This window comes from Ustilago hordei (genome assembly GCF_900519145.1).
Source record: "Ustilago hordei strain Uho2 genome assembly, contig: UHO2_contig_03, whole genome shotgun sequence".
In the NCBI taxonomy this organism is placed as follows: domain Eukaryota; kingdom Fungi; phylum Basidiomycota; class Ustilaginomycetes; order Ustilaginales; family Ustilaginaceae; genus Ustilago; species Ustilago hordei.
In genome coordinates, this window is record NW_024545288.1 from 1,029,680 (window position 1) to 1,053,076 (window position 23,397).

The window sequence follows — 23,397 nt, forward strand, 5'->3', positions numbered from 1 at the left end:
TGTCTGCGGGAAGACTGCATCCTAGCCCTAACCTGACTGCTGCTTTGCGTGTGTTGCTTTGCAAGCTTCTGTCCAGCGCAGCTCACAGGACCGCCGAGTTCTGTCCCAGGAGGTGTTTCGTCCCGGAACGTTCACAGAGTGCACTGCGAGTCAATACATCCCCACTGACGGACCAAGTCGTGCGTTCGGGCCTGCGTGTGCTATACGGTCCTTGTACAAAGGTGCACACGTAGCGTAACGATGGTGCTCCTCTTAAGAAGGACGTCCAGAAGGTGTCGCTCTTCTGACTTTGATGACCACCATCACCTTCACCGTGTTTGTCCCCTTCCCTGGGCCGTGTTCAACCCAACTTGTCTCCGTCACAGCTCAACGCTGCGATTCCTCCATCCCTCTTCACCCCGCTCGAGCTGCGCTTCGCTTCCCAGCCTGTTCGGAATTGTACCAATCCCTGCTCTCCGCTACGCTTCCACTGTAGCTGAAGCTTGGGTAGTAGTGCAAAGACTCCGTCACGGAATTAGTCACACTCCTTTCTCGTCTATCAGTTCTTTCACCCTCTGCACAGCCCCTCAACGACAATTTTGACAAGATGTCCAGTTTCGCCGAATCGAAACTAGCTGCCACGCCTCTGGCGCAGCTATACTCTTACGTTCCCAGCTCTATTGTCAACCTGACCGTTATGATGACCGTCTTCATGACTCTTGTTGGTCTCGCGGCTGCCGTCAGTCAGAAGGTGCGCGACGTTTTCGTCTTCAGCTACACTTGCTTCCTCCAACCTCTTGGCAAGACCAGCACCCAGGCCGAGCGCCTCGATCGCTTCTACCAAAACCAAGCAACAGGTGAGTTCTACCCTATCCGTGCTCTGCGTTTGAGACCGCGGCGTGTAAGGATTTGAGGATTGCAGCTTGACTGACCTCAACGGCTTCTGTCCCTATGTTTTTTAGTCTACGACTCAACACGCTGCGGCCTTCTCAAGGGTCGCACCACCATGCTCAAGCTCTGTGCAGCACAGCTCCGGGACATGCAGGCCTCCAATCCCGGCAAACCACTTGTTTGGGTCGACATTGGAGGTGGAACTGGCTGGAACATCGAGCAAATGAACAAGTTCTTCCCAATCAAAGAGCTTTCGCAAGTTTATCTCATCGACCTTTGTGAGCCCCTGCTCCAAGTTGCACGCAAGCGCTTCGCCGCCAAGGGCTTCAAGAACGTTCAGGTCCTTTGTCAAGATGCTAGTCAGTTCGCCATGCCTGGTCTCGCTTCCCGCCAGAAAGTGGACCTCTTCACCTGCAGCTACTCGATCTCCATGATTCCGCCTTTCTACGCCGTGCTTGACCGCATCAACGACTTTCTCGACCCTGTCACTGGTGTCTTCGGTGTCGTCGACTTTTATGTCTCCGGCAAGAACGTTCCCACCGAGAAGAGTCCCCTCTTTGGCGGTGACACCCGACGCCAATGCGGTTGGCTCAGCCGTTGGTTCTGGAGCATGTGGTTCTCTCTTGATCACATCGAGCTTCACCCTGCTCGCCGAGACTATCTCGAGCACAAGTTTGGTACGGTCAAGTGCTACAACGGCCGCAACAACTTTATCATTCCCTTCATCGTGCGCATTCCCTACTACATCTGGCTCGGTGTCTCGCGTGAACGCGACACTAACAGGGCGATCCAGGCTTTCGAGGTCGAGTCAGGCAACCGCATTGTCGTACCTCCTTCCTTTCCCGAGCTCGCCTACACGCACGGCGATGACTCTACCGCAAACAACGCCAGCGCTACCAGCACTGGACACGATGCCATCGACCAGTTCGACACGACTCGGAGTCTTCTCCGACGCAGAGTCTCGGAGGCGACTACCGAAAGCGATGCCGACTCTGACAGCCCCCTCAAGCTCGAGCTCGGACCTCACTTCCCTTTGAGCTCTTTCCACTACCAAAAGCGACAGTGGCGTCTCCCCTACGTCGACAACGAGTTCAGCGACATGTTCCGCACCTGGATATATGGTTTCACCTGGGAGGACCCCTACGTTGATATGCAGCACCTTGACCTTGGAAGAGACGACTCGATCCTTTGTATCACATCGGCTGGAGACAACACATTGCACTACGCAGTTGCAGGAAAGCCCCGCAGGATTCATGCCGTCGACATGAACCCTTGCCAGGGCCACCTTCTTGAACTAAAGCTTGCTTGCATTACATCATTGTCGTACGACGAGATGTGGCAGATGTTCGGCGAAGGCCGCATCGACAACTTTCGTGAGCTCCTCGACAGCAAGGTCTCGCCTTACCTCTCCTCGCATGCCTACCAGTTCTGGAGGCTCAACACTCGCGCCTTTGACAAGGCCTTCTACTTCCGTGGCTACTCTGGTCACGCCTTGAGACTGGCAAAGTTCGCTTTCACAGTCACTGGCGTTCGTCGATGGGTCGAGAAAATGTGTCAGGCCAACTCAGTCGAAGAGCAACAGGACGTCTGGAACAAGAAGCTCCGCTCTACCCTCATCAACAAGCCGCTCATCCGGCTGTTCCTCTCCAATCCTGCCTTTTTGTGGAATGCGCTTGGTGTTCCCATGAACCAATACCAAATCTTCTTGAACGAGGGTGTCTCAGCAGAGCAATTCGCCATCGACACTCTTGACTCGATCTCAAGTCGCAGCTTGATCAAGAACGATAACTACCACTATCAGCTTTGCCTCATGCAAAAGTACACCAAGCAGAGCTGTCCGCTCTACCTCAAGCCAGATGGCTTCTCCGCGCTCAAGAAGCAGGCTCTAGAGGAAGGTCTCGACTCTTTCCGTCTCCACACAGATTCCATTGTCAACGTCCTCCGTGGATTCGAGGACGGCGCGCTCACACGAGCTATCACCATGGACCACATGGACTGGTTCGACCCTGTCCCAGCTGAACAACTGGCCCCTACAGTTAAGCAGGCACGTAATGACTCGGACAAGACAGTCTCGGATCTTGACAGAGAGATCTGCGAGCTTTCGCGTGTCGTTCGTGCCGGCGGTTCTGTCTTCTATCGAAGTGCTGCCAAGAAGCCTTGGTACAACCAGAGGTTCGAGAAGATGGGCTTCAAGGTCGAGCCTGTCCACCTTCGTGAGACTGGCAAGCCTATCGACAACGTTAACATGTATGCCAGCTTCTACAAGGCCACAAGATTGTGAACTGGTGGACCTTCCCCAAAGGTGCCTGCGAGCGCTTCACGCTTATATCCTAGATCGTAATTGAGGTCCAACTCGCAAAGTTCCTGTCATCACTGTTTCTCTCCTGTTAATGCATTGGCAGCGTATACCAGCATGTGACCAACAACAGACGATAAAACCATATCGAGGTGAACAGAAGGATATACAAGAATGGAGCACGGCGTTGAGGTAGAGCTTCGGACTGTGACATCGGTTCGATTGTGAGTGACGCAAACTCGGCAGAAGAGCACGTCTTTTTTTGGTGGGAATGTTGCGCTATTTGACTGTTTGAATGTGAAGGTCATGCAGCATGCACGTCCCGCTGACTCGAAGTCCAAAAAGTGCGGGGGAAAGCTGAAAGTCCGTCACTTCCTCGCCGTACGGTCTTTGACATCATACTATAGTTAGTGTCTCGTCGTGTCGATTTGCTACTGGTTTCGACTCTCCGCTCCAGCACGCAAGTAAACGCTAGAGACAATCATCGACTCCGCTCCTTCACGGAACATAAGCTATTCGATAGGAATCCGTCTCCGTCAAGAAGCGGAGCTCGTCAAAGCCAGTCACTCCACTCCGCAACAACGCAGAGACGTCACAACGACACTACTAGGACAGCAGCATTACAAAAACACCTCCTGCGTCTGACCGAACAACCAGCTTCAACATGGCGCCAACAGCATTGCTTTCGACCCCGGCCTCGACCCCCGCTCCGTCGAAGCGAGGACAGCAAGCAAGTGCCTCGACCGAACAACAATCTCTTTCGTCCTTCGCCGACTATCACTTAGACTATACGCTATGGGAACCCAATGGCCCCACTTCAGAGTCTTCTCAGCGCTTTGTCGCATCCCTCTGACTTGCCATGGTAGGCATCGGCTTTTTCTACTTGCATGGCACGCCGCTCGACGCCAAACGCCAAACCATGTTCGACTTCGTCTCACGCTTCTTCCAGCTCCCACTTGAAGAGCGGCTGAAGATCGACATGAACAACAGTCGACACTTCCGCGGCTACTGCAAGTTTGGCGACGAGCGAACACTACAAAGACAGGACTTGAGAGATCAAGTGGACTATGCACCAGAGATGCATCCGATCCAGGACGCAGCTCTTTTGGAGAAGCATCCTTTCCTCAACCTTTATGGGCCAAACCAATTTGTCAGCGACGAAGTCTGCGAGGGGCACAGGAGGATTGTGCTGAACTGGTTTAAGACAGCGAACGAGGTGTCGAATCAGCTTACCCGTGCTATCGAGCTTGCACTCGGAGTCGACGAAGGAGAACTCTCGCAGTTCCTGACCGGCGAAACGAAGAAGGATCAGAGGTCAGTAAATGTCGCAGACCCCGCACTGGAAAAGCTGGGTCCGCTGCCGTATGCTCGCATGAAGACAATCCGCTATCCAACAGGTAACACGGTGGACGGCGTCACACGCTCGGATCCCGCAAGCACTCAAGGTGTTGGAGCACACAAAGACAGCGGCTGGCTCACCCTTCTCGCTCCCTCCGCCCATGTCGGTGGTCTCGAAGGTCAAGACTTTACCGGATCTTGGCTTTCCATCCCTCACGTCGAGGGCTCGATCATTGTCAACTTTGGACAACAAGTCGAGTTCTTAACCAATGGCATCGTTCAGGCTGCGACGCATCGCGTCGTGTCCAACCCATTAGGAACAAAGGACCGCTATTCAGTAGCTTTCTTCAGCTCGCCCGCTCTCAACACCTTCTTGCAACCACTTGACTCGGACAGATTCAGGAAAGAGCTCGTCGAAGCTTGGAAGAAGGCGGAAGCGAAGCGGAGCGATGGGAACATTGTGAGCGACGTGCCGAAAGGTGATCTCTTTGCGAAGGCGAACGAACCATTTGGCAGGATTAATTGGAGAGGTCTGGTGAGGAGCCACCCTGGAGTCGTCAACTTTTTCTACCGTCACATTGTAGATACTTGAGACTCGTTAATCAAAACTTCTGGTCCTCCCTGCAAGCTTGTTGCGAGCGAGCCTGTGGCGTAATAGACATAGCAATAGCGCGGACAAAGCGTGCTATGGAGCCGAGCTCCGTACTAGAGACGAACACACTTCGTCCATCGCTGTGTCATAGTGACAGCGTGAACAGTGATGAGCTGTCATTGTACAAAAGTGACACAATCAGTTCGACACACAAACGCATTGATGATACAAAGGTTTCTACTGGTTCCATGCTGGTCCGATGTCTTGATGGTACAGAGGTATCTACTTGTTCGATGCCTTGGTGAAGAATTGTTCCGATAACGAACTGCGTTCCAGCGAATTGCTGTGCAGATTCCATCCTTATGGTCCTACCGATCTGGCTGGTCTGATTGGTAAGACCAGTCACTGACAGTTGGTGCACTAGCATGTGCCAACAAGTCACAGAGTGATAGTGCACCATTTTTATTTCGAACAACTCTTGCAAAGCAGCAAGGCAAGCAGCTTGTGATGTGACCCGCTGTTACGTTATTACGTGTGCAAGCTGTATGCGCGGTGTAATGGTGTAACTAGATGGATTGCAGGAAGAAGGAGATCTAGATGGAAGCTAGTTTAAGTACTAGCTTTCTTACAAGCAAGGAAGTATGAGCAAAGATTTGCAAGATAGTATCGAACTTTCCTGTGCGACGTGTATTCGCGCGAGAAGATATCGATCGAGCATTCTCGTGCGGCTAGTATTCGCACGAGAGAGTACCCAAGCGTGACACCCACTCTAATGCTCTCCTGCGACCTATAACGTAGTTCACGTACATGTCAAAAAACCCGCGTTTTTAAAAACGCAAAAACTTTGATACCCTCTTAAGAGAACGTGGTGAGAGCCTAGTGCTCTCAGCTTGATATACAGTACACATGTGAACTGTCCCAAGATTTTACATGTCACCATACATCACTCTAATGCTCAATAGCTATAAGTTGTATTGCCACACTGTCTGATATTGTCTGAAAGCACTGCTTCTTCTCTCCAAGACTGTGGAATTGATATTGACATTGACTAAAAAAATTGTGCTATGAAGAAGAGCCGATTTTTTTTTATTGTGGGACAGTTTATGGAGCATGCTCCCAAATAGCAACACCACTCCATTCCTGACCTTGTGGGCTTTTGACTACAATGAAACTTGTAATGTAACTTGGTGGGCACCTTCATACACATTGAAAGTAGTGACATGGAAAGTTTCAGCTCAATCAGATGACTGTGAGCAATCCAGTAGCACTTCCAGTCTGACACCATCATATCTATACCATCATGACAAAAACCACTCCCAAGAAGCACTGATCGGCACTCTTTCACCTCCAAAATGGAGAATCTACCTGTTCAGTTGCTGAGAAACTCAGTCTGAGCAAGTCTACAGTGTCTTGCATCAGCAAAAGTGCCTCTGCTGATGCTCCAAAGTCAAAGGGGGGCTGGCTGAGAAAACTCCAGCCTTGTCATGTTCACTTCCTGGACCACTATTTCAAGCTCAATTCAACCTCCACAGTCAGGAAAGCATGTCATGCACTGCAGGAGATGTTTCACATCAAAGCATGCCCAATGACAGTAAGAAAAGCACTTCATTACTGTTGTTACAAAGCATGAAGGTTAGTGAATAAACCGAAGCTACTCAAGAGGCATTACAAAGCATGTTGTCATGGGCCTGGATGCGCAGGAAGTAGGAGGGTCCATTGGTTCATATGAAGGGAGCGCAGGGATCAGGGGATCGGGCAGATCGTGGGGTTTGTGGCAGAGTTCACTGAGATCTGCCATAGAATCAGCTCTATAACAGATCTCACTGAGATCAGTATGAATAAAGGAGGTACCACGAATTCCGCCAGGATCCATGGTAGTTATGATTGTATGATGGATTCCACAGAGATCAGTGGCAAGGATGATAGTGTGGCGAAGCTTCACATGCAAGTAGTAGGACCAAGTGCCGCCAAGAGGAGGACCAAGCTCAGGAACATGCAGTTGGTTACCACTCAGGGGGGCCACATGACTAAGGCCCGTAGCGCCATCGCTGGTCGAAGGGCAAAGAGCAGTGTCAAGCACTGGCAAGCAAGTCAGGAGGAGGAGGAGCAGTGTCAAAGAGGTTGACACTTAATCCAGGGTGGACAGGAGCAAGCAGAGGCTCATGGAGAAGGAGGCACCTTTGTCGGGGCCTCTGAACCAGTACTCGGCGAAGCAGGTACTCTCTGGAGAGAGAGCCGGAGCAGTGTCGCTGGCGACATTGCAAAGATGTATATAACCATGCCTCCTCGCCATAAGTGGCCGAGTGGATCCCCATCCACTCTACACACACCATAACAACTAGTATTACTTCAAGCATATAAGTATCATTAGTTCACAGTCAGCATAGTAGTAATCAATAGATTGCTCCTCATCGAAGTGTGTGTGTTGTATCACTGTTTCCTGATGTCCGAAGGTGGTTCTTAGCAAACCAGCAGTCCGGATAATGATAGAACTGAAGGCAGTTGTCCACTGCAGTCCGGGGATCACCTCAAGCATTAGTCGACACACTGGACACTCATGTCAATGCCACCAATCCATACTCACACCAGACCTTTGGTGTCATCAGCAAGTTCACATTGTTATTGATCGTGCCGAGCTACCTCTGGACAGAGTGTCCAACAGTGGTCAGTCGAAATCTGCAATAGCATTATCACAACTACAGATTTGAGCGAGAAAAGTGATAGAGATGGCTCTATTGCATATCTTGTAAAAGAATCGCAATACCACAAGCACTGTTGCATAACTCGACAGAATCGGTAATAGTATTGATACTACTACCGATCTCAGGTTTCAGGTGTGCGACCCCTGACACATGTCTCAAATTTGCAAATGAGCACAAGGACATGACTGTTGAGGATTGGAAGAATGTGGTATGGTCCAACGAGACAAAGATCAACTTCTTTGGACTGGATGGGAAGCAGTTCTGTTGGATTAAGAATGCTGGCTTCAACAGCAAGCTTGTCAGGCTGACAGTCAAGTTCGGCAGTGGTGTCATGGGCCTGGATGCTCAAGAAGCAGGAGGGCCACTGGTTCATATGGAAGGAGCACAGGTATCGAAGATCTAGTCGATACCAGTAGAGAGCATGGTCGTAGTGCAGTCTCCATGGAGACCATGGACTCCTACAGACTCACATGCAAAGGAGGACCGAGCCATATGCGAGGAGGGCCAGGCACAGCCACGAGGAGGACCAAGCTCAAGGAGCAGGCACAGCCACAAAGAGGACCAAGCTCAAGGAGCATGCAGATGGTTACCACTCAGGGGCTCGAGAGACAAGAGTCGAAGGAGTCGACACCAGGTCTTGAGGAGGAGGAGCAGTGTCGAAGGAGTCGACACCACTCAAGAGACACAGGGGTGCCAAGCAGGAGAGGCCCCTGAGCAGTACTCGATGAAGAAGGTACTCTCTGGAGAGAGAGCAGGAGCAGCATCGCTGGTGATGCTGTGAAGAGGTATATAACCATGCTTTCTCATCATCAAAGGTTGAGTGGATCCTCATCCACTCTACACATCATCATAACTAGTTATCACTTCAGCATAAGTATATATTAGTTTCAGTCAGCATAGCAGCAATCTATCAAGGTTGCTCCTCATCATAGTGCATGTGTTGTATCACCACTACCTGACGTCTGAGGGCGCCCATAGCAGGTTAGTGGTCTGGATATAGATAGAACCAAAGGCAGTAGTCCACTGTGGTCCGGGGATCACCTCAAGCATCAGTCAACACACTGGACACTTGTGTTGATGCCACCAACCTTATCACCAACACCATCAACCTCATCATCATCAACACTCACACCAGACCTTGGTGTCATCACAACCTACAGATTGATATTGATCGTGCTGAGCTACCCCTGAATGGAGTGTCCACAGAGGTCAGCCGAAACCTATGATAGTATATACCCGAATGCCACCCATTGCGCAACTTGATAGTTGCCAAGCAACTAGCTCGTCAAGACAGATACCGAGACAATAGCTGTTGCACAGTTTGATAGTCACCGAGTATCTTGACAGACCGACCTGGGTTTCAGGCGCGAGACCCCTGACAAGTGGCTCCATCATGATCTGGGGCTGTATGATGTGGGAAGGGGTCAGAGGTATATGCTTGGTGCTGGGATCAATGAATTCAGACCAATACATTGATATCCTGAATGACAAGCTTTTGAAAACAATCTCAGATTTGCAGCTTCAGCATGCATACACTGATGTCATGTTTCAGCAAGACAATGACCCAAAACACATGTTGAAGAAGACAAAAATGTGGTTGGAAGGCAATAGCATTAAGGTTATGCAATGGCCAGGGCAGTTGCTGGACTTGAACCCAATTGAACACCTCTGGCACCATCTCAAAATGCAACTTTCACAGTATAGTATGATCACAAAGTCCAGGGATGAACTGCTCAAGAGATGTGAAGCTGAATGGAAAGTGATCACTCCAGAGACATGTAGGATACTAATAGAGAGCATGCCAGACCACATCAAGGTGGTTCTGAAGGCCAAAGGAGGGAATACAAAGTACTAAGGTGTTCTTGAGGAGCACTCCATAAACTGTCCCACAATAAAAAAAAAAATTTGGCTCTTCTTCATAGCACAATTTTTTTAGCCAATGTCAATATCAATTCCACAGTCTTGGAGAGAAGAAGCAGTGCTTTCAGACAATATCAGACAGTGTGGCAATACAACTTATAGCTATTGAGCATTAGAGTGATGTATGGTGACATGTAAAATCTTGGGACAGTTTACACACATACTGTATATACATTGTCATGGCACGTGCCGAGTGTGGGAGCTGTTGTACTTAATGATCTAGCCTGACAACAAGCGGGACTGTGTTGTACCCGATCTCTGGTGAGATCGGTCATCTAACCGTATCGGCTCTGCCTGATCTCCGATCAGATCGGCTCTGCGTCTTCCTTTAGCGTCTCACTGGATCGTAATCTTTAGCAATACATGGTTACAACAACGGAGAATGTGGACACTTGATGACGCGGGATCTGAAGACAGAAGACTACTTAGGCTCGCCCTGTACAGAACCCTTCCAGAACCTAGGCAAGCACGAGTAGCCTTCACGGTCGAACGACTGCTTGGGATCGCAGTTGCACCTGCCTGTGTCGTGGTACTTCTTACGATTGGCAGGGCAGTGGTTCCACGGGTTGTGGAAATAGCCAATGTCCTCGAAATGATGCATTCTGCTCCTGTCAAGCAACAAACCCGCAGCGATTGAATGCACGGGAGCGTCACCCCATCGCTCGTAGAAGAAACCACCAGCTTTGTCGAGGAAATCAAAGTAGTCTAGATACTGTTTCGAGCGCCAAAAGCGGAGGTCCCCCACTTCATAATTTGACCACATATGGCAGCCACAGAACTGACTTTCGGCGAAGTTATTCGTCTGATCGGTCAAGAAGTAGAGGCTGTTGTCCTTGGCAAGGTAGTCTGGGTGAGCGGCGAAGAAGTTTTTGGTGGTTTCCCAAAGAGTCGGAATGGTTTCTTGATATTCGTAGAGGGCCATGGTGAAACCGTAGGTCTTGTTGTTCATCTGCATAAAGACGAAGGGATCATAGTCGAGATCGCAGTAGAGCTTGATGCCGGGTTCAACACGCCAGTAGTAGTCAAGGTCAAGGGTAAGAGGGTGGCGGAAAAAAAAGCCTGACTGGTATCGACACATGTGACGGTAGCTTTCGGAGGAGCCGTAGATGATGTCCTTCATCTTGACACGAGTCTCTGCAGCCTTCTCTTGGCTGATATAGTCGGGGTAGCCCCAGTGTTCCTTAGGGATTAGACCGAAGCGGCACTCGCTACGGGTCATTTGCTGTACGCCACGCTTAAATTCTTCACTGAAAGGTTCGTTGTTGAGGAAGATCCAAGGATAGCCGTACTTGCGATTGAACTTTTCCTCTACGTCACGCATGGACTCGCGCATACCCTGAAGCTCTGAATTACGAACGAGAACGATGAAGCCAGCTTTGGCTCGAGGTGCTTGGTTGGCCATCTGAGGGATGAAGGTCGGTGGATAGAGGTTGCCATCATCGCCGACCTGGGCCCACTTAGAGAGCTCTTCGATGGTGGAGGGAGTGCCGGGATTGTGTGTGTACATGTCGGCAACCGACTTTGGTGGCGGATAGGAGGAAGCGCCATTAGCTGAGTTTTGCCACGGGTTGGAGAAGGCGGGGAGCGAGTTCCAACTGTTGCGAACATTCCGAACGCCATTGCTGGAGAAGGACAAGTAGGTGGAGAAGGTAAGGACGAAGAGGAAGATGGTGACCAGCACGATCAGCCTTTGCGGGCGACGAAAGAGAGCGTCGAGAAAGCCGGACGCCATGATGTCTGTTCTGTCACGAGCAGTGCTACTCGTACCACCAGGTCACCGGTATTACCGAAAGGCGTGTCTTCTTGCGGCGCTGTGTGTCGTGGCCGCCGGATCTGAAGTTGTTATATGAAGACCCGAATGCAACAAGATGAAGTGGGTCTTGATGTGTGGAAAGGATGATCGACACGAGTTACCTCGCCACCAGCGCCCTGCGTGTGATTGTCGAGAAACGAAATTCAAAATGCTTGATAGATTGAAGGCGAATGCAGTCGTTGTCCCCGAGATCAACCTTGGGCGAACAATCGAACGAAGAATGAGGTGGTGGAGGAGGAGGAAGGGGAGAGAAGGACTTATCGTGCGAATGGATACATGCGCATTTTTTTCAATGGTGAGCAAAGGAGCACGTGACCAACACGCAGCTACTCCTCACCCGAGTTAGAAAACTTAACATTCCTTTTCCCTCAATTTCTCAGTCTCCTTTTCCAACAATTTTCACGCGTTTTCAAGGGCGATAACTCACCTTGAGAAGACGTGCACACGCCTGGCAGCTGCTAAGGAAGACGTTGGCCCCTCCGCGGCTTGGCGGCCAAATGTCCAACTCACAGACTTGAGAAGAAATCATTATTTTAGATTTTTGGTTTCAGGACAGCACAGCATTCGCGCAGGCACACCGAAGCGACACGTCGAGTTTGTTCTGTTCAAGCCGAAATCCATGGGAAACATGAGCCTCTCACTCGTTGTGCCGACATCCTTGTACCTCGCGGTTGCCCTCTCTCTATTCTTCAGACAAGGGACCGGCGCAGAGATTCTTAAAGCGAGAAATAGGGTCTCCTGTATCAATCACGCTTGACCACACCTCATCACGCCAACAGAACACGCGCTTTCTGAAAAGCCTGTCCATATCACCAACACTAGCTACATTACTTGGTTCCATACCGAATGTCTCTCTTTCATTAGCCATCTGAATTTGGCCGCTCCGAGCCTTGACCCTTCCCAGGAGCCCGACATGGCTTCGAAGGCAGAAGAGCTGTCATGAAACGTCGACGAACAGCGCCCGAAAGCTCAATGCCTTCCGTCGTCGTCTTGATACCCAAGACCGAACCTAATGCGGCAAATACTCGTACTGCTTCCGCTTCGCCAAAGAGGGCGCCCTTTGCTTCTTTGCAGTCACATCCCCGATCGTCCTCAGCTTCAGCATTGACCTCGATATCAAGGTCATCGTCCCCGCCCTCTCGCCCTTCCACGTTGGCACTACACTCATCGAGAGCATCTCCTTCGAAACTTCGTCGTTCTCTTTTGACCTCCTCGTCCTCGTCATCAGCATCAGCATCAGCATCGATACCCTCACACTTCTTAGCGCGGCATCATTCCGGCTCCTCGTCTTCCTCTTCTAATGCCTCTTCGTTTTCGAGCAAACCTCGCCACAGCATCCGCTCTAGCCAATATGCTGCACCTATCGATCCGACAGATCCTTTTGGGCCAGACGATGCGTATATGTCTTTCAAGCGTTCCCCAGGCGATGGTCACGGCCTTTACGTCTGTCAATGGCGCCTGCGTGACAAGAAGGACCTTCTTGACGCAAAAGGTCACAAGTACTGCCGTTGCGAACTCACGACGGCTGATCTACTTGCGAAGCATGTCCTGTCTACGCATATGGTTACCGACATGCAATCTAGACAGGTATCCAAGCAAAAGACGGCATGCAAATGGGGCACCTGCCTCAACCGACACTACGACCCGGCAGGCTTGGCTGCTCACGTCGTCCGCGATCATATGACGTACCAGCTCGGCTTAAAGTATGCGTGTATCGTCAAGACATGCACGACCAAGGCCATCTTGACATCGCTGGACGCTTTGGACAGTCACCATGCGCGATATCACGCCAGCTCGATGGGCAAAGAGCCTCTCCGCCCGATATGGCAGCCATTGCCAACTTCCAAAGGCGAACGGAGAGCCAGCCAGTTGTTGGCAACGCTGCGAAAGCTTGACGCAACTGGCAGTCCATCTTTTAGGATTTCCGTCTCTGCTCGTGCGAATCCCAGGGTCATCCCGGTAAGCGAGCGCGCCCGCAGTATTCGAGAGATCAAGTTCAAGAAGAGATACCTTGATCCGATCGATGTGCGACCAGGAGAAGGCCAAGATGGTCAGCCGTGGCTTCGTCTACACAAGCGCTTGCAGCGAAGCACTGAGTACTGGAATAGCGCGAAAGCAGCCGATGAGGCGCTCTTCCGAGCTGTTGACTACAATCTGGCTGACCTGGAAGAACTGCATCGAGAACCAACAGCTTGCATCGAGCTGGAAGGCGACCCAACCCTTCGCGCGATTGAAGAGGGTGTACGGCAGACGCAGATCTATGCAACTAGTAGGGAAAGGCAAATCGGCATTTTCACCTTGACACTGCCTCCAAGTGACCACTGTCAAGTCGTTGTCAACGAGCGCTCGCCACAGGACTGGGTCGAAAGCATAGGACCCCTTTCACTTGCCTCCATAGAGCGCGAGATGAATTTCGACGCTTCTCTCTCGAAGCAACGTCGCTGGATGGACAGGCTGCGAAAGCGGTCTTCGATTGCTTCCTCCAGCAATGCTCTTCCCTCTTGCGAAGATGAAGGCGGATCCGACGTGCAGGATTCGGCAGCCGATTGGGCACCGCCTTTGCGACTCAATCCCTACCACCCGTCGTCCAGAAATCGATTCATCTCCGCCATCGAAGATCACTCTGCGTTTCTCGAGAAGCCATTGGCACTTAGACGGCGAATCGACGCCCAACGCCAAAGCTGAGGCGGCCCTGTCAGAATGCTATCCCCCACCCTCGTCGACCAGTCCATCGACACGCGAAAGTACGCCAGAGACGCTTGTGGACGGTCCTTTGACCATCCAGCCTCTCCACTTCTCTGACAGCACGACTCAAGGAGAGGAGAGGTCCGCGTGAAGAGGGAGAGGGAAGAAGACGTCCTTCCGCTTTCGGATGGACATAACGCAGACGAGTGTCCGCCAACGACCAAGCTCGAACTTGAGGAAAGCCACGGGGAGCTCTTTGAAGTACGGCCCACACGCAGCGTCGCACGACAAGCCTATGCGCCAACGGACGAACTGCGCTCCTTCACACCGACTAATTTCTTCATCGAGATCGCGCCGCACAATCTAGTCGAGACAAGTCCAACTCTGAGCCGGGCGAGCGGTGTCAAAGGTGAGCTGGGTCCGCTTAGCAGATCTGGATGACGTTCGCTTTCGCGCTGATAGATCAGCATTCCTCTCATCTAGGCATTAAACCAACTTTCTCATCAACGAGTCTAATTTGCTTTTTCTATACCAAGCGCTGCGCACAGCACAATAGAGCTTCCACCTAGCCTCGTTCACAGTGCTTGCAGAGCATTCTTCATCTACGGAGCTATCAAGTGCTCCAAGAGGTCTTGTACAACGGCTTCATCCAGTCACAAGCACTTCAATCACAAGCAAACCAAAACATAGCATCCCTTGAGAATTGGACTACAGCGACGGCGAGATGCAAGTCCGAATCTACACAGATATACGCCTGAATGAGGCGGAAGCACACGAACGCGGTGATGTGAAGAATCAAGCAACGCGAAGCTTCCTCTTTCTGGCAGCGTTGGCTTCGATCTTGGCCTTGACCTTGTCCTCGTCCACATCGAGACCTTCCCGCTCGTAGATCTCAGAAGTCTTCTTGGCAACATGCTGAGCTTTGATGAACTTGAGTGCTGCAAGGTTGAATCCGATGGTGGCCTTCTGATGTGCCAGTGTTTGGCGGAGGTGCGATTTGAGGTCGAGCAGGGTGGGACGCATAACACGGTTAGCGACGATCTGATTGTGGTGCGTTCGGAGAAGGAAGAAAAGAACACGCGAGACGAGTGGAATGTTCCACTCCTTCCTGGCCCAGTAGTCGAGATACTTGAATAGTGAGAGGACCTTGTCGAACGGCAATACGAGTAGAGCGTCATCGAGTTGAGCGGGAAGGATCTTTTCCACCACGCGCAAGACGTACTTTTGAGCACTGATGTCTTCGTCGACAGGTGAGCGGCCGAAAGAGCCTCGAGAGCCAGAGCCGTCGAACTCAGCGACAATGAGAGCGTGGAAAGCGGGTTCGGACTGACCAGCTGCTCGTGCAGCGTCGCGTGTTTCAACGTCGGCATCGGCTGTCTCGAGCGCTTCAACAAGTCGTTCTCCCGCCATCATGGTCTCGGATGTGCTCTTAGAGACTGATGTAGCTTCAGGTCCTGCCGCGACTGCTCGCTCGGCGTCGGGGTTAGCGCCATCAGCCAAGGAGCCAATGGCAAGCTCTTCATCCTGCCTGGTCTGACCTGCGCTTTCGAAGGCACGCTCCATCTCCCTCTCACGTTCTTCCTCCAGGAAGAGTGGCTCGTCCGTCTTCTCCCATGTCCTGATCGACCTGTCAGCACCTGCTGTCACGACTACTTTTCCGCTGTGGCCTGGCGCCACCGCCCACACCTCGCCATGATGACCTTCCAGCTGCTGAATGAGCTGAAAGCGGTCTCCATCCCAGTGCTTGAGCAGGCCGTCCTTGCCAACGGTCCAGAAGTGGTGCGAATCACCCTGACGACCACCCATGAGACCACCACCTTGCTGTCCGCGCTCGAAGCAAACGCCCATGATGCTCTCGTTGTGTGCAAAGATCGACTTGTGGCAGTCTCCAAAGTCGAGACCCCAGATCTTGACGTTCTTGTCCGCAGAAACAGTGACACAGAGCTTGCTGTCGGTTGAAATGTCAAGCGAGAGGACAGGCAGCTTGTGACCGTAAAGAGAGAGGAAGAATTTGAGCGAGTCGGCAAAGAAGACCTTGACGGTGTTGTCGAGGAGCGAAAGCGCAAGCAGCTTGCCATTGGGAGAGAAGCGAGCGCAGAGAACGTCGTCGGTCATCTTGAGCGTTCGGACATGGACCAGAGCGAGCTGCGGTGGTGCTTGTGGCTTGCTCGCGCCGTTCTGACCATTGGCTGCTCCGCTGTCTTCTGCCTCGTTGCTATCGCTGTCATCCTCGGGCGTCTGCATCTCGAACTCCCAAAACTTAACTTCCTTATCAGCGCTGACAGAGACACAGCCGAGACCGTCGGGCTGAATGGCTACGCTCCAGAGTGGACCTTGATGCGCATCGATCGTCTCTACAGCAATACCTGCCCGAACGTCGAAGCTTCGAAGCGTTCCATCCTTGCATCCGACCAAAACGTGCTGGTCTCCTGGCAACCATGCAACTGAGAGTGCGTAGCCGCACGGAAGTGTTCGAACGCATCGACCAGTCTTGACGTTCCAGATCTTTAGTTGACCTGCTCCACATGCTGAAGCCAGGAGGTTGTCGTCGGAAGACAGAGCCACAGTACGAATGTCGGATCGATGACCGGCGGATTCGAGCGCACTTGCAAGGACGGGCTCGATGGGGTTGGCTTTCTCCGCCTTTGAGCGGGGCGGTGCTGGCACACTGTAGACCTCTAGAGCATTGGTAGAAAGAGCACAGAGGATACTGAGGCCGAACTTGTTAGATGCTGCTGAGTTGGTCCGTGGTGTAACGAGAGAAAAGCTCTTGAGCTTGCCAGCCAAGGGTCGGACGTTGGTGTATGCTTCGATGCGATCTGCCCACTGCACTTGATCAGGTACTGCATCCACAACAACATCGACTGCGGTCGAATTACCACCTTCCTTGGCGCGTTTCTTCTCAGCCTTTTCCTTGTTACGTTTCCTCCTTCGCTCCATCTTCTTGGCCATCTCCTGAGTCGAACGAAGTCGGAACACCTGGACGGCTTTGTCGGTGCTGGAGACTGCAATGAAGCCCTGCCCGTGAGCTGGTGCTGCTGTGGAGGCTGTACGCTGGCGCTTTGGAACGCCACAGAACTCGATCTGCGTGACGCGGTGCTTGCCTGATAACGGAACTGAACCTCTTGGCAGAAGGAACTTTTCGGATGCGCCATTAGCAGCGGCATCGGCGCCGTCGACGGTCTGCAGTCCTCGTGATAGTGACTCTGCCGAAATTTCCCACACTTTCATGTCACCATCGGCACTTCCGGTAAGTACCAAAGCACCACTATCGGCGATGGCGTTGCGATCTGCTGCTTCATCGTCATCCTCATCTGGCTGTTTGCCCTTTGTCGAGACCTGCATAGCTAGAGGTACATCCTGCGATACTGCCAAGCTCCAAATTTCGCCAGAGCCATGAACTACAGTCTCTACGCAGTGCTGCAAGGAGAGATCCCAGAGCTTAAGGAGACCGTCTTTGGAAGTACTGAGAAGGTAGCCGGCTGCGTCGGACTGGCTGTGGACGGCAGCGGACGAGGAGGGGCCGTCGGGATTGATCAAGGTCGAAGGAAGCTGAACAAAGGCGATGGCAGTGACGGCATCACGGTGGCCGCGGAGACGGTAGAGACCAGTCTCAGCAACAAGGTCCCAAAGAATGATGTCGGTGTCGAGACTGGCGCTGGCGATTCGTAGGCCCTGGGTGTCGAAGGCAAGGGCGATGACAGCTTTCTTGTGGCCGTTAAAGGTGACTGAGGTAGAGTTGGTCTCGGCAGACCAGAGTCGGATACTGCCGTCTTCGTAACCCACGGCGAATGTGTCGGGATCGGAGGGAGACCTTGCCAGTGCAGTCACTTTAGATCGATGACCGATCTCGTGCCATGTAGCAAGCAGCGTGCCTCTTCGCACATCCCACACGAGGACATCTTCGAGTGCTGGTACAAAAGCGGTTTTGGTGTCGGGATCAAGTATCGAGTTGGACGAGGCCGAACAAATCAGGCCAAACGCCGACGTTGGCTCATGACGCAGGTAGGAGCGCACCATCTTGTATCCACTCAACCCTTTCTCGTACAAGGACCGAGACAATGTGATAGAGGTTGCTGGCGAACAAGATGGTGAAGAAACGAGCTTTCGGTGTGGCCCTCAGTTCAACAGGCTCAGTCAAAGCTCACTGCTGGAAGGGAATCTTTTAAAATTTTTGGAAAAGCTGAATCAAAGGCCAAAAAACTTCAGGGTCCTCTTTTCGGCTCCGAGAGAAAAGTCCACCGTTCACTCCACCCAGACTTTTTGAAGTTGTCAGAGGTAACGGTGTAACATTTTTGTGCCCTGCCTCCGTCGTTGACGGCACGGCACCATCGTCTTGGTTGGTTCCTGCGTCGGATGAGCCTGTCTGACACTTCATACATTGAATAGAACGGAGGACAACGACAATGATAAGTGCAAAGGTGGCTTCGTTTGTGGTTACGGAGGAGCGCCATAACGCCAGGGCCGTTTTGATTCTTCTTTCATCAAATCAAGCACATGTGCTGTGCGATCTTAAGGTGTCTACGCCACTGTGACGGTGACGCTGCTGTGCCGCTTGGAATGAGTTGCATTATTTTTACGCTCACACTCGCTCGTGTGGGTTTGGCTTCCCTTGCTCATGTGGCGGCTGATTGTCTAGAGGTCTATCACTGTTCCCGAAAATCAAGAGTGTGGAATTGCGCGAGCGGTACAAGACCAGAGCTACAGTTGGAGAGAGAGAGAGAGAGAGAGAGAGAGAGAAAAAAAAAAAAAAACACATAGGCAGGACGAAGCGCGTCGGACTCACCGATTTCGTCGCCAATTTTCCAGGGTCCATGGTCCATCATCGGCATCGCTGTTTCATCGCTGTAGTTAGTTGTTCGATCTCTTAATTCATTCCCATCTCCTCCACACCTCACAAACAATCACCTTCGTCACCGCACTACACCATTGTGGTCACACAGCTGCTTTCGACTCACTCTACCTGCTCTCTCTGCATCAGCACATTCTTGCTTGATCAACCTCGAGATCGCGTCACGATCGACATTCACTGCCGCGCGCTTCACTTCACACATCGCTTGCAGCAACATTGATCGACCCGGATAGGACTTTAGGACGTGCAAGACCTTACAGCGAATAAACCTTGTCAGGACTGCTCATGGATTCGTCGCCCTAGCTCGCTGTATTCTGATACCGCCTTCTCCTTCGGTGGCTCCCCAAATCCGACTCGGCCTACCTCTTTAGCTGCGACGACCAAGGGCATGATATGGCGACCGAAGACGGTCCCAGCTCACACACTCAGGGAGATCCACCTTCCCTGCCCGAGATTGATGCTCAATCGTCTTTGCATCATGGTGTAGCTGACGTGTCCACGGAGGATGTGCTCGAACCTGCGGACGCCTCTTCAACACAGCCTTCCACAACAGAGCATCCATCCACAAGCTCTGACAACATGGCAGCGAATCTCGACACAAATCTTGCGCCGTCTTCAATATCTGTCCCATCTTTGCCGGCTGATGCCAAGATGCCTTCGATCACTGCAGAACCGGCACAACACGCGTTTGCCTCGTCTAATCTTTCCGACATTCCTGATGAGGTCCTGGCATTACCGAGCGATCAGTACTCCACCGTTGCAGCACCAATAGACAATCAAGATCCACCAAATGAGGTTAGCATCGATCCAGAACACGCCATGGACGACTACCGCGCCGTCATCAATGCACCTCTGCCGTCCATGCTCAACAGCAACGCCATCCCACTCGAGGAGGATGCTTCTGGTGATCTCTCGGCTTCGTCCAATGAAGCGCTCACGCTCACATCCACCGTCTCCAGAGGTAACTACCATCAGTGTGGCTCAGCGCGGCGTGTCAAAGTCTACGAGCTCAAAGGCGAGACGTGGTTCGATCGAGGCACCGGATACTGCGCTGGCGTCTACGACGAGACAGTCGACGAAGCCCTCTTGGTGGCTCGCAGAGAGGAAAAGTGTCAGTTCCTCGAGGGCATCGATGTACCCGCCGAAGCTGATGTCGACGAGACTGGACCAGTGTTGACAAATGGCAACGGTGAGCAAGGCGCCACAAATCCAGCATCCACACCGCCGCAGCCATGTCAATTTGTAGTGGTTGTCAGCGAGAATCTAGGGTCTGAGGACATTCTTCTTGCCAGTAAGGTGGTCAAAGAGGAAGTCTACCAACGGCAGCAGGACACGCTAGTAGTGTGGACAGAACCGACTGGGGTCGACATGGCACTCAGCTTTCAAGAAGCAGAAGGCTGCAACGAGGTCTGGGAGTTCCTTACAGAGGTGCAGAAGCACTTTATGGGCCTGGCCGAAGAAGCACTCACCGACTCACCGCCAACAACACCAAATCCACATTCACCGACCGGCGTGCTCGGCATGTCAGCTTCCGGCTCTGGCCTCGAGCCGCTTCTCAATATCATGGGCGACTACAAAGGTCTGCCAGAACCCAGTCTTGCCAGCCTGGAAAAGATCGATGCCATGCTCAAAGAGACCACTGCACGAGGGCCCATGATGCGCGAAAAGCTCACCACATGGCTCATGGAAGCTCATTACATCCGCAAACTCGTCCCCTTTTTCCACAGCGTTGAAGAACATGAGGCACTTCCAGCCTTGCACATGCTCTGCACCATCATGCAAACGCTCTTGCTCCTCAACGACAGCTTCCTCTTCGAATACATCTTGCAAGATGACGTCTTCCTCGGCGTCGTAGGCATGCTCGAGTACGATCCAGAGTTTCCAAGCTTGAAGGCCAATTACCGCGACCATTTGACGCAGCGTGCGCGTTTCAAGCAAGTCATTGACATTGGTGACCCCATGATCGTTGCCAAGGTCCATCAGACCTATCGGCTCCTCTATCTCCGCGATGTAATTCTGGCCCGTGTCGTTGACGATCCCACTGTCTCGATCCTCAACTCGTTCATCTTCTTCTACCAAAACGACATCGTCAATTACTGCTCCCACGATCTCTTCCTCAGTGAGCTCTTCCGTATGCTCATGAATCCGGAGGAGCCCAAGGAAAGACGTTCAGAGGGCGTTCTCTTCCTGCAACAGCTTTGTGCGATGGGCAAGCTCATTCAGCTTCCCGTGCGCATTTCGCTCTACCGCACACTTACAGAATGGGGTCTCTTCAACGTCTTGCAATACGCGCTCGAGAATCTGGGTCAGACTGCACGAAATGCCGCTGCAGAGATTCTCATGACCATCATCGAATACGACGCCAACAGCATGCGCGCTCAGGTCGTATCGCAAGTAGAGCAGAACACGAAGCCACTGGTAAGCATGATGATTGACATGCTGCATAACGAGCGCGATCCAGGCCTCAAGACACAGATCGCTGAGGCGATGCGCATCATCTTCGACGTCGCTTCGGATGGTGGACCGATGGCAACACAAGCGCAGGTGCTTTCAGTGCAGGGTCTCAATAAAGCAAAAGCAGATCCCGACCGCTTCTTGACGTGGATTTACGAATCCGAGATCGCTCGCCTTTGCTCGCCGTTCAATTCGCTACCAGACTTCCGAGTACTGTCCAAAGGTGAAAAGCTTCCAACACAGCCTCGTCATCGATCCGCACTCTACGGTCACCTTTGCGACTTGTTGTGTCACATGATTGCGCATCACTCGTTCAGGAGCCAGTACTTTGTGCTCACCTCCGAGATCTCGAAGAAGGTCGGTTCGTTGCTCCATGCACGCGAAAAGTACCTCCGACTCTCAGCATTACGCTTCTTTAAGTACTGCCTGGCGAGCAACAACCAGTTCACCAATCGTCACTTTATCAAGATCGAGCTCTTCTCCACCATTCTGGGTCTCGTCGAGGCGGAAGGCGACCGCAACAATTTGGTTTCCTCCGCCTGTTTGGACTTCTTCGAGCACATGAGGAGGGAGAATTTCAAGACGTTGATAAGCCACTGCATGGATCGCCATGGATCTCGGATGCGACTTCTCGCAGAACAGTCTCACACTGCGCCCTGCTTCTCGTTGCTTGTCAGTCAGTGGGAAAAGAACCAGGAGCCGCTGTCACAGCAAGAGGCCGCCGAGCCCCTGCACCGCGCAGGCGAGGTGGATGAAAAGTCTCAGCAGCGACCCGAGGCAGCTCGTGGCCAGATTGCAATTGCAGCAGCTGATCCCGACGAGGAGAACTACTTCCAAGAAGAAGACGAAGTCGTCCAGGATGTCGAGGCGCGTGCCACTGGCTCTGCCATTGGTCTTGTTCCTTACGGTGACGACGAGGACGAAGACGGCGCCAATAATGGGCAATCCATCGCACAAGAAAGCGGCAACAAGACAGCAGCGACTGGGCCGTCGGAAGGCACTTTGTCACTTTCGTCTCTTACAAAGGTCCCGGAGAAGCGTCGCAGGATGGAGGAAGATGATGATGCAGATGACCAGCTCTCTCGGCTGTCGAGACGCAAGTCAGGTCGAGTGTCGAAGAACAAGAACAAGGCTGACTCCGACTCAAAGTCTCCAACTGAAGATGAAGACGCCTCCAACTCGCAATCGTCGGGCGCTTTGTTCCTTCGAAACATGGCAACTACGATCAGCAACACATTTGGAGGCGGAAGTGACAAGCGCGAAAGATCTCGGTCGCCCTCCCCCAAAAGATCGAAGGGCAGTCAGAGTCCGTCTAGTTGTACAGAGGACTTGTCAGCTTCACCGAAGCAGGGAGCCGACAGCAGCCCTGCGACTTCCGCCTCACCCGGCAGCAAGCCTGGCAATACCAACGCCAGCAAGAATGGAGCCAGCGGTGTCGGAGGACTCGGTATCAAGAGGATCTCACTAGGCTTGACAGGCTCGTCCAAGAAGATGGCAGCACAGTCAGACGTTCGTTCGACAGATAAGCCCGAAGACGAAGAGTCATGAGCATCCTTTTCCTTTTGTTTCTGTTTCTCTACGTACCTTTCTTACCTTTTCCTCGAAATTCGAGCTTGCCTAGGGAAGGCAGGCCTTTGATTCCAGTTCTTTGTAACTTGTACTACTACTGTAGAACACAGCTAAATCTTTATCTACAACACGACAATCATTGATGCGTCCTCCTTCGTAATCGAGGCCTTGTGGTATGACAATAGATCAAGTATGAATTCGCACACGAAGCCCTATTATTACCGGCGAATTTGTCGGACAAAACAAAAAACAAGAAAAAAACAAAAACACAAAAAACATGAGGTGCATACCCGAGATCTGGTCACC

At 52.1% G+C, this 23,397-nt stretch overlaps 6 protein-coding genes across 6 annotated transcripts; 4 read left to right on the top strand and 2 right to left on the bottom strand.

Annotated features, from left to right (window-relative positions):
• Positions 1-586: 586 nt before the first annotated feature.
• On the top strand, positions 587-3,151 carry UHO2_01928 (uncharacterized protein; the record flags this gene model as incomplete). Its single annotated transcript, XM_041559365.1, has 2 exons — positions 587-836; positions 942-3,151. The coding sequence occupies 2 exons, from the start codon at positions 587-589 to the stop codon at positions 3,149-3,151; spliced, it is 2,460 nt and encodes an 819-aa protein (XP_041415299.1).
• Positions 3,152-3,472: 321 nt separating this feature from the next.
• On the top strand, positions 3,473-5,096 carry UHO2_01929 (uncharacterized protein; the record flags this gene model as incomplete). Its single annotated transcript, XM_041559366.1, has 3 exons — positions 3,473-3,529; positions 3,574-3,928; positions 4,033-5,096. The coding sequence occupies 3 exons, from the start codon at positions 3,473-3,475 to the stop codon at positions 5,094-5,096; spliced, it is 1,476 nt and encodes a 491-aa protein (XP_041415300.1).
• A 5,043-nt stretch (positions 5,097-10,139) lies between these two features.
• On the bottom strand, positions 10,140-11,450 carry UHO2_01930 (putative KRE2 - alpha-1,2-mannosyltransferase; the record flags this gene model as incomplete). Its single annotated transcript, XM_041559367.1, has 1 exon — positions 10,140-11,450. The coding sequence occupies one exon, from the start codon at positions 11,448-11,450 to the stop codon at positions 10,140-10,142; it is 1,311 nt and encodes a 436-aa protein (XP_041415301.1).
• A 1,053-nt stretch (positions 11,451-12,503) lies between these two features.
• Positions 12,504-14,216, top strand: UHO2_01931 (uncharacterized protein; the record flags this gene model as incomplete). Its single annotated transcript, XM_041559368.1, has 1 exon — positions 12,504-14,216. One exon carries the CDS (start codon positions 12,504-12,506, stop codon positions 14,214-14,216), a length of 1,713 nt encoding a protein of 570 aa, XP_041415302.1.
• A 795-nt stretch (positions 14,217-15,011) lies between these two features.
• On the bottom strand, positions 15,012-18,236 carry UHO2_01932 (uncharacterized protein; the record flags this gene model as incomplete). Its single annotated transcript, XM_041559369.1, has 1 exon — positions 15,012-18,236. One exon carries the CDS (start codon positions 18,234-18,236, stop codon positions 15,012-15,014), a length of 3,225 nt encoding a protein of 1,074 aa, XP_041415303.1.
• A 1,225-nt stretch (positions 18,237-19,461) lies between these two features.
• UHO2_01933 (uncharacterized protein) lies at positions 19,462-23,070 on the top strand (the record flags this gene model as incomplete). Its single annotated transcript, XM_041559370.1, has 1 exon — positions 19,462-23,070. The coding sequence occupies one exon, from the start codon at positions 19,462-19,464 to the stop codon at positions 23,068-23,070; it is 3,609 nt and encodes a 1,202-aa protein (XP_041415304.1).
• Between the last annotated feature and the right edge of the window lie 327 nt (positions 23,071-23,397).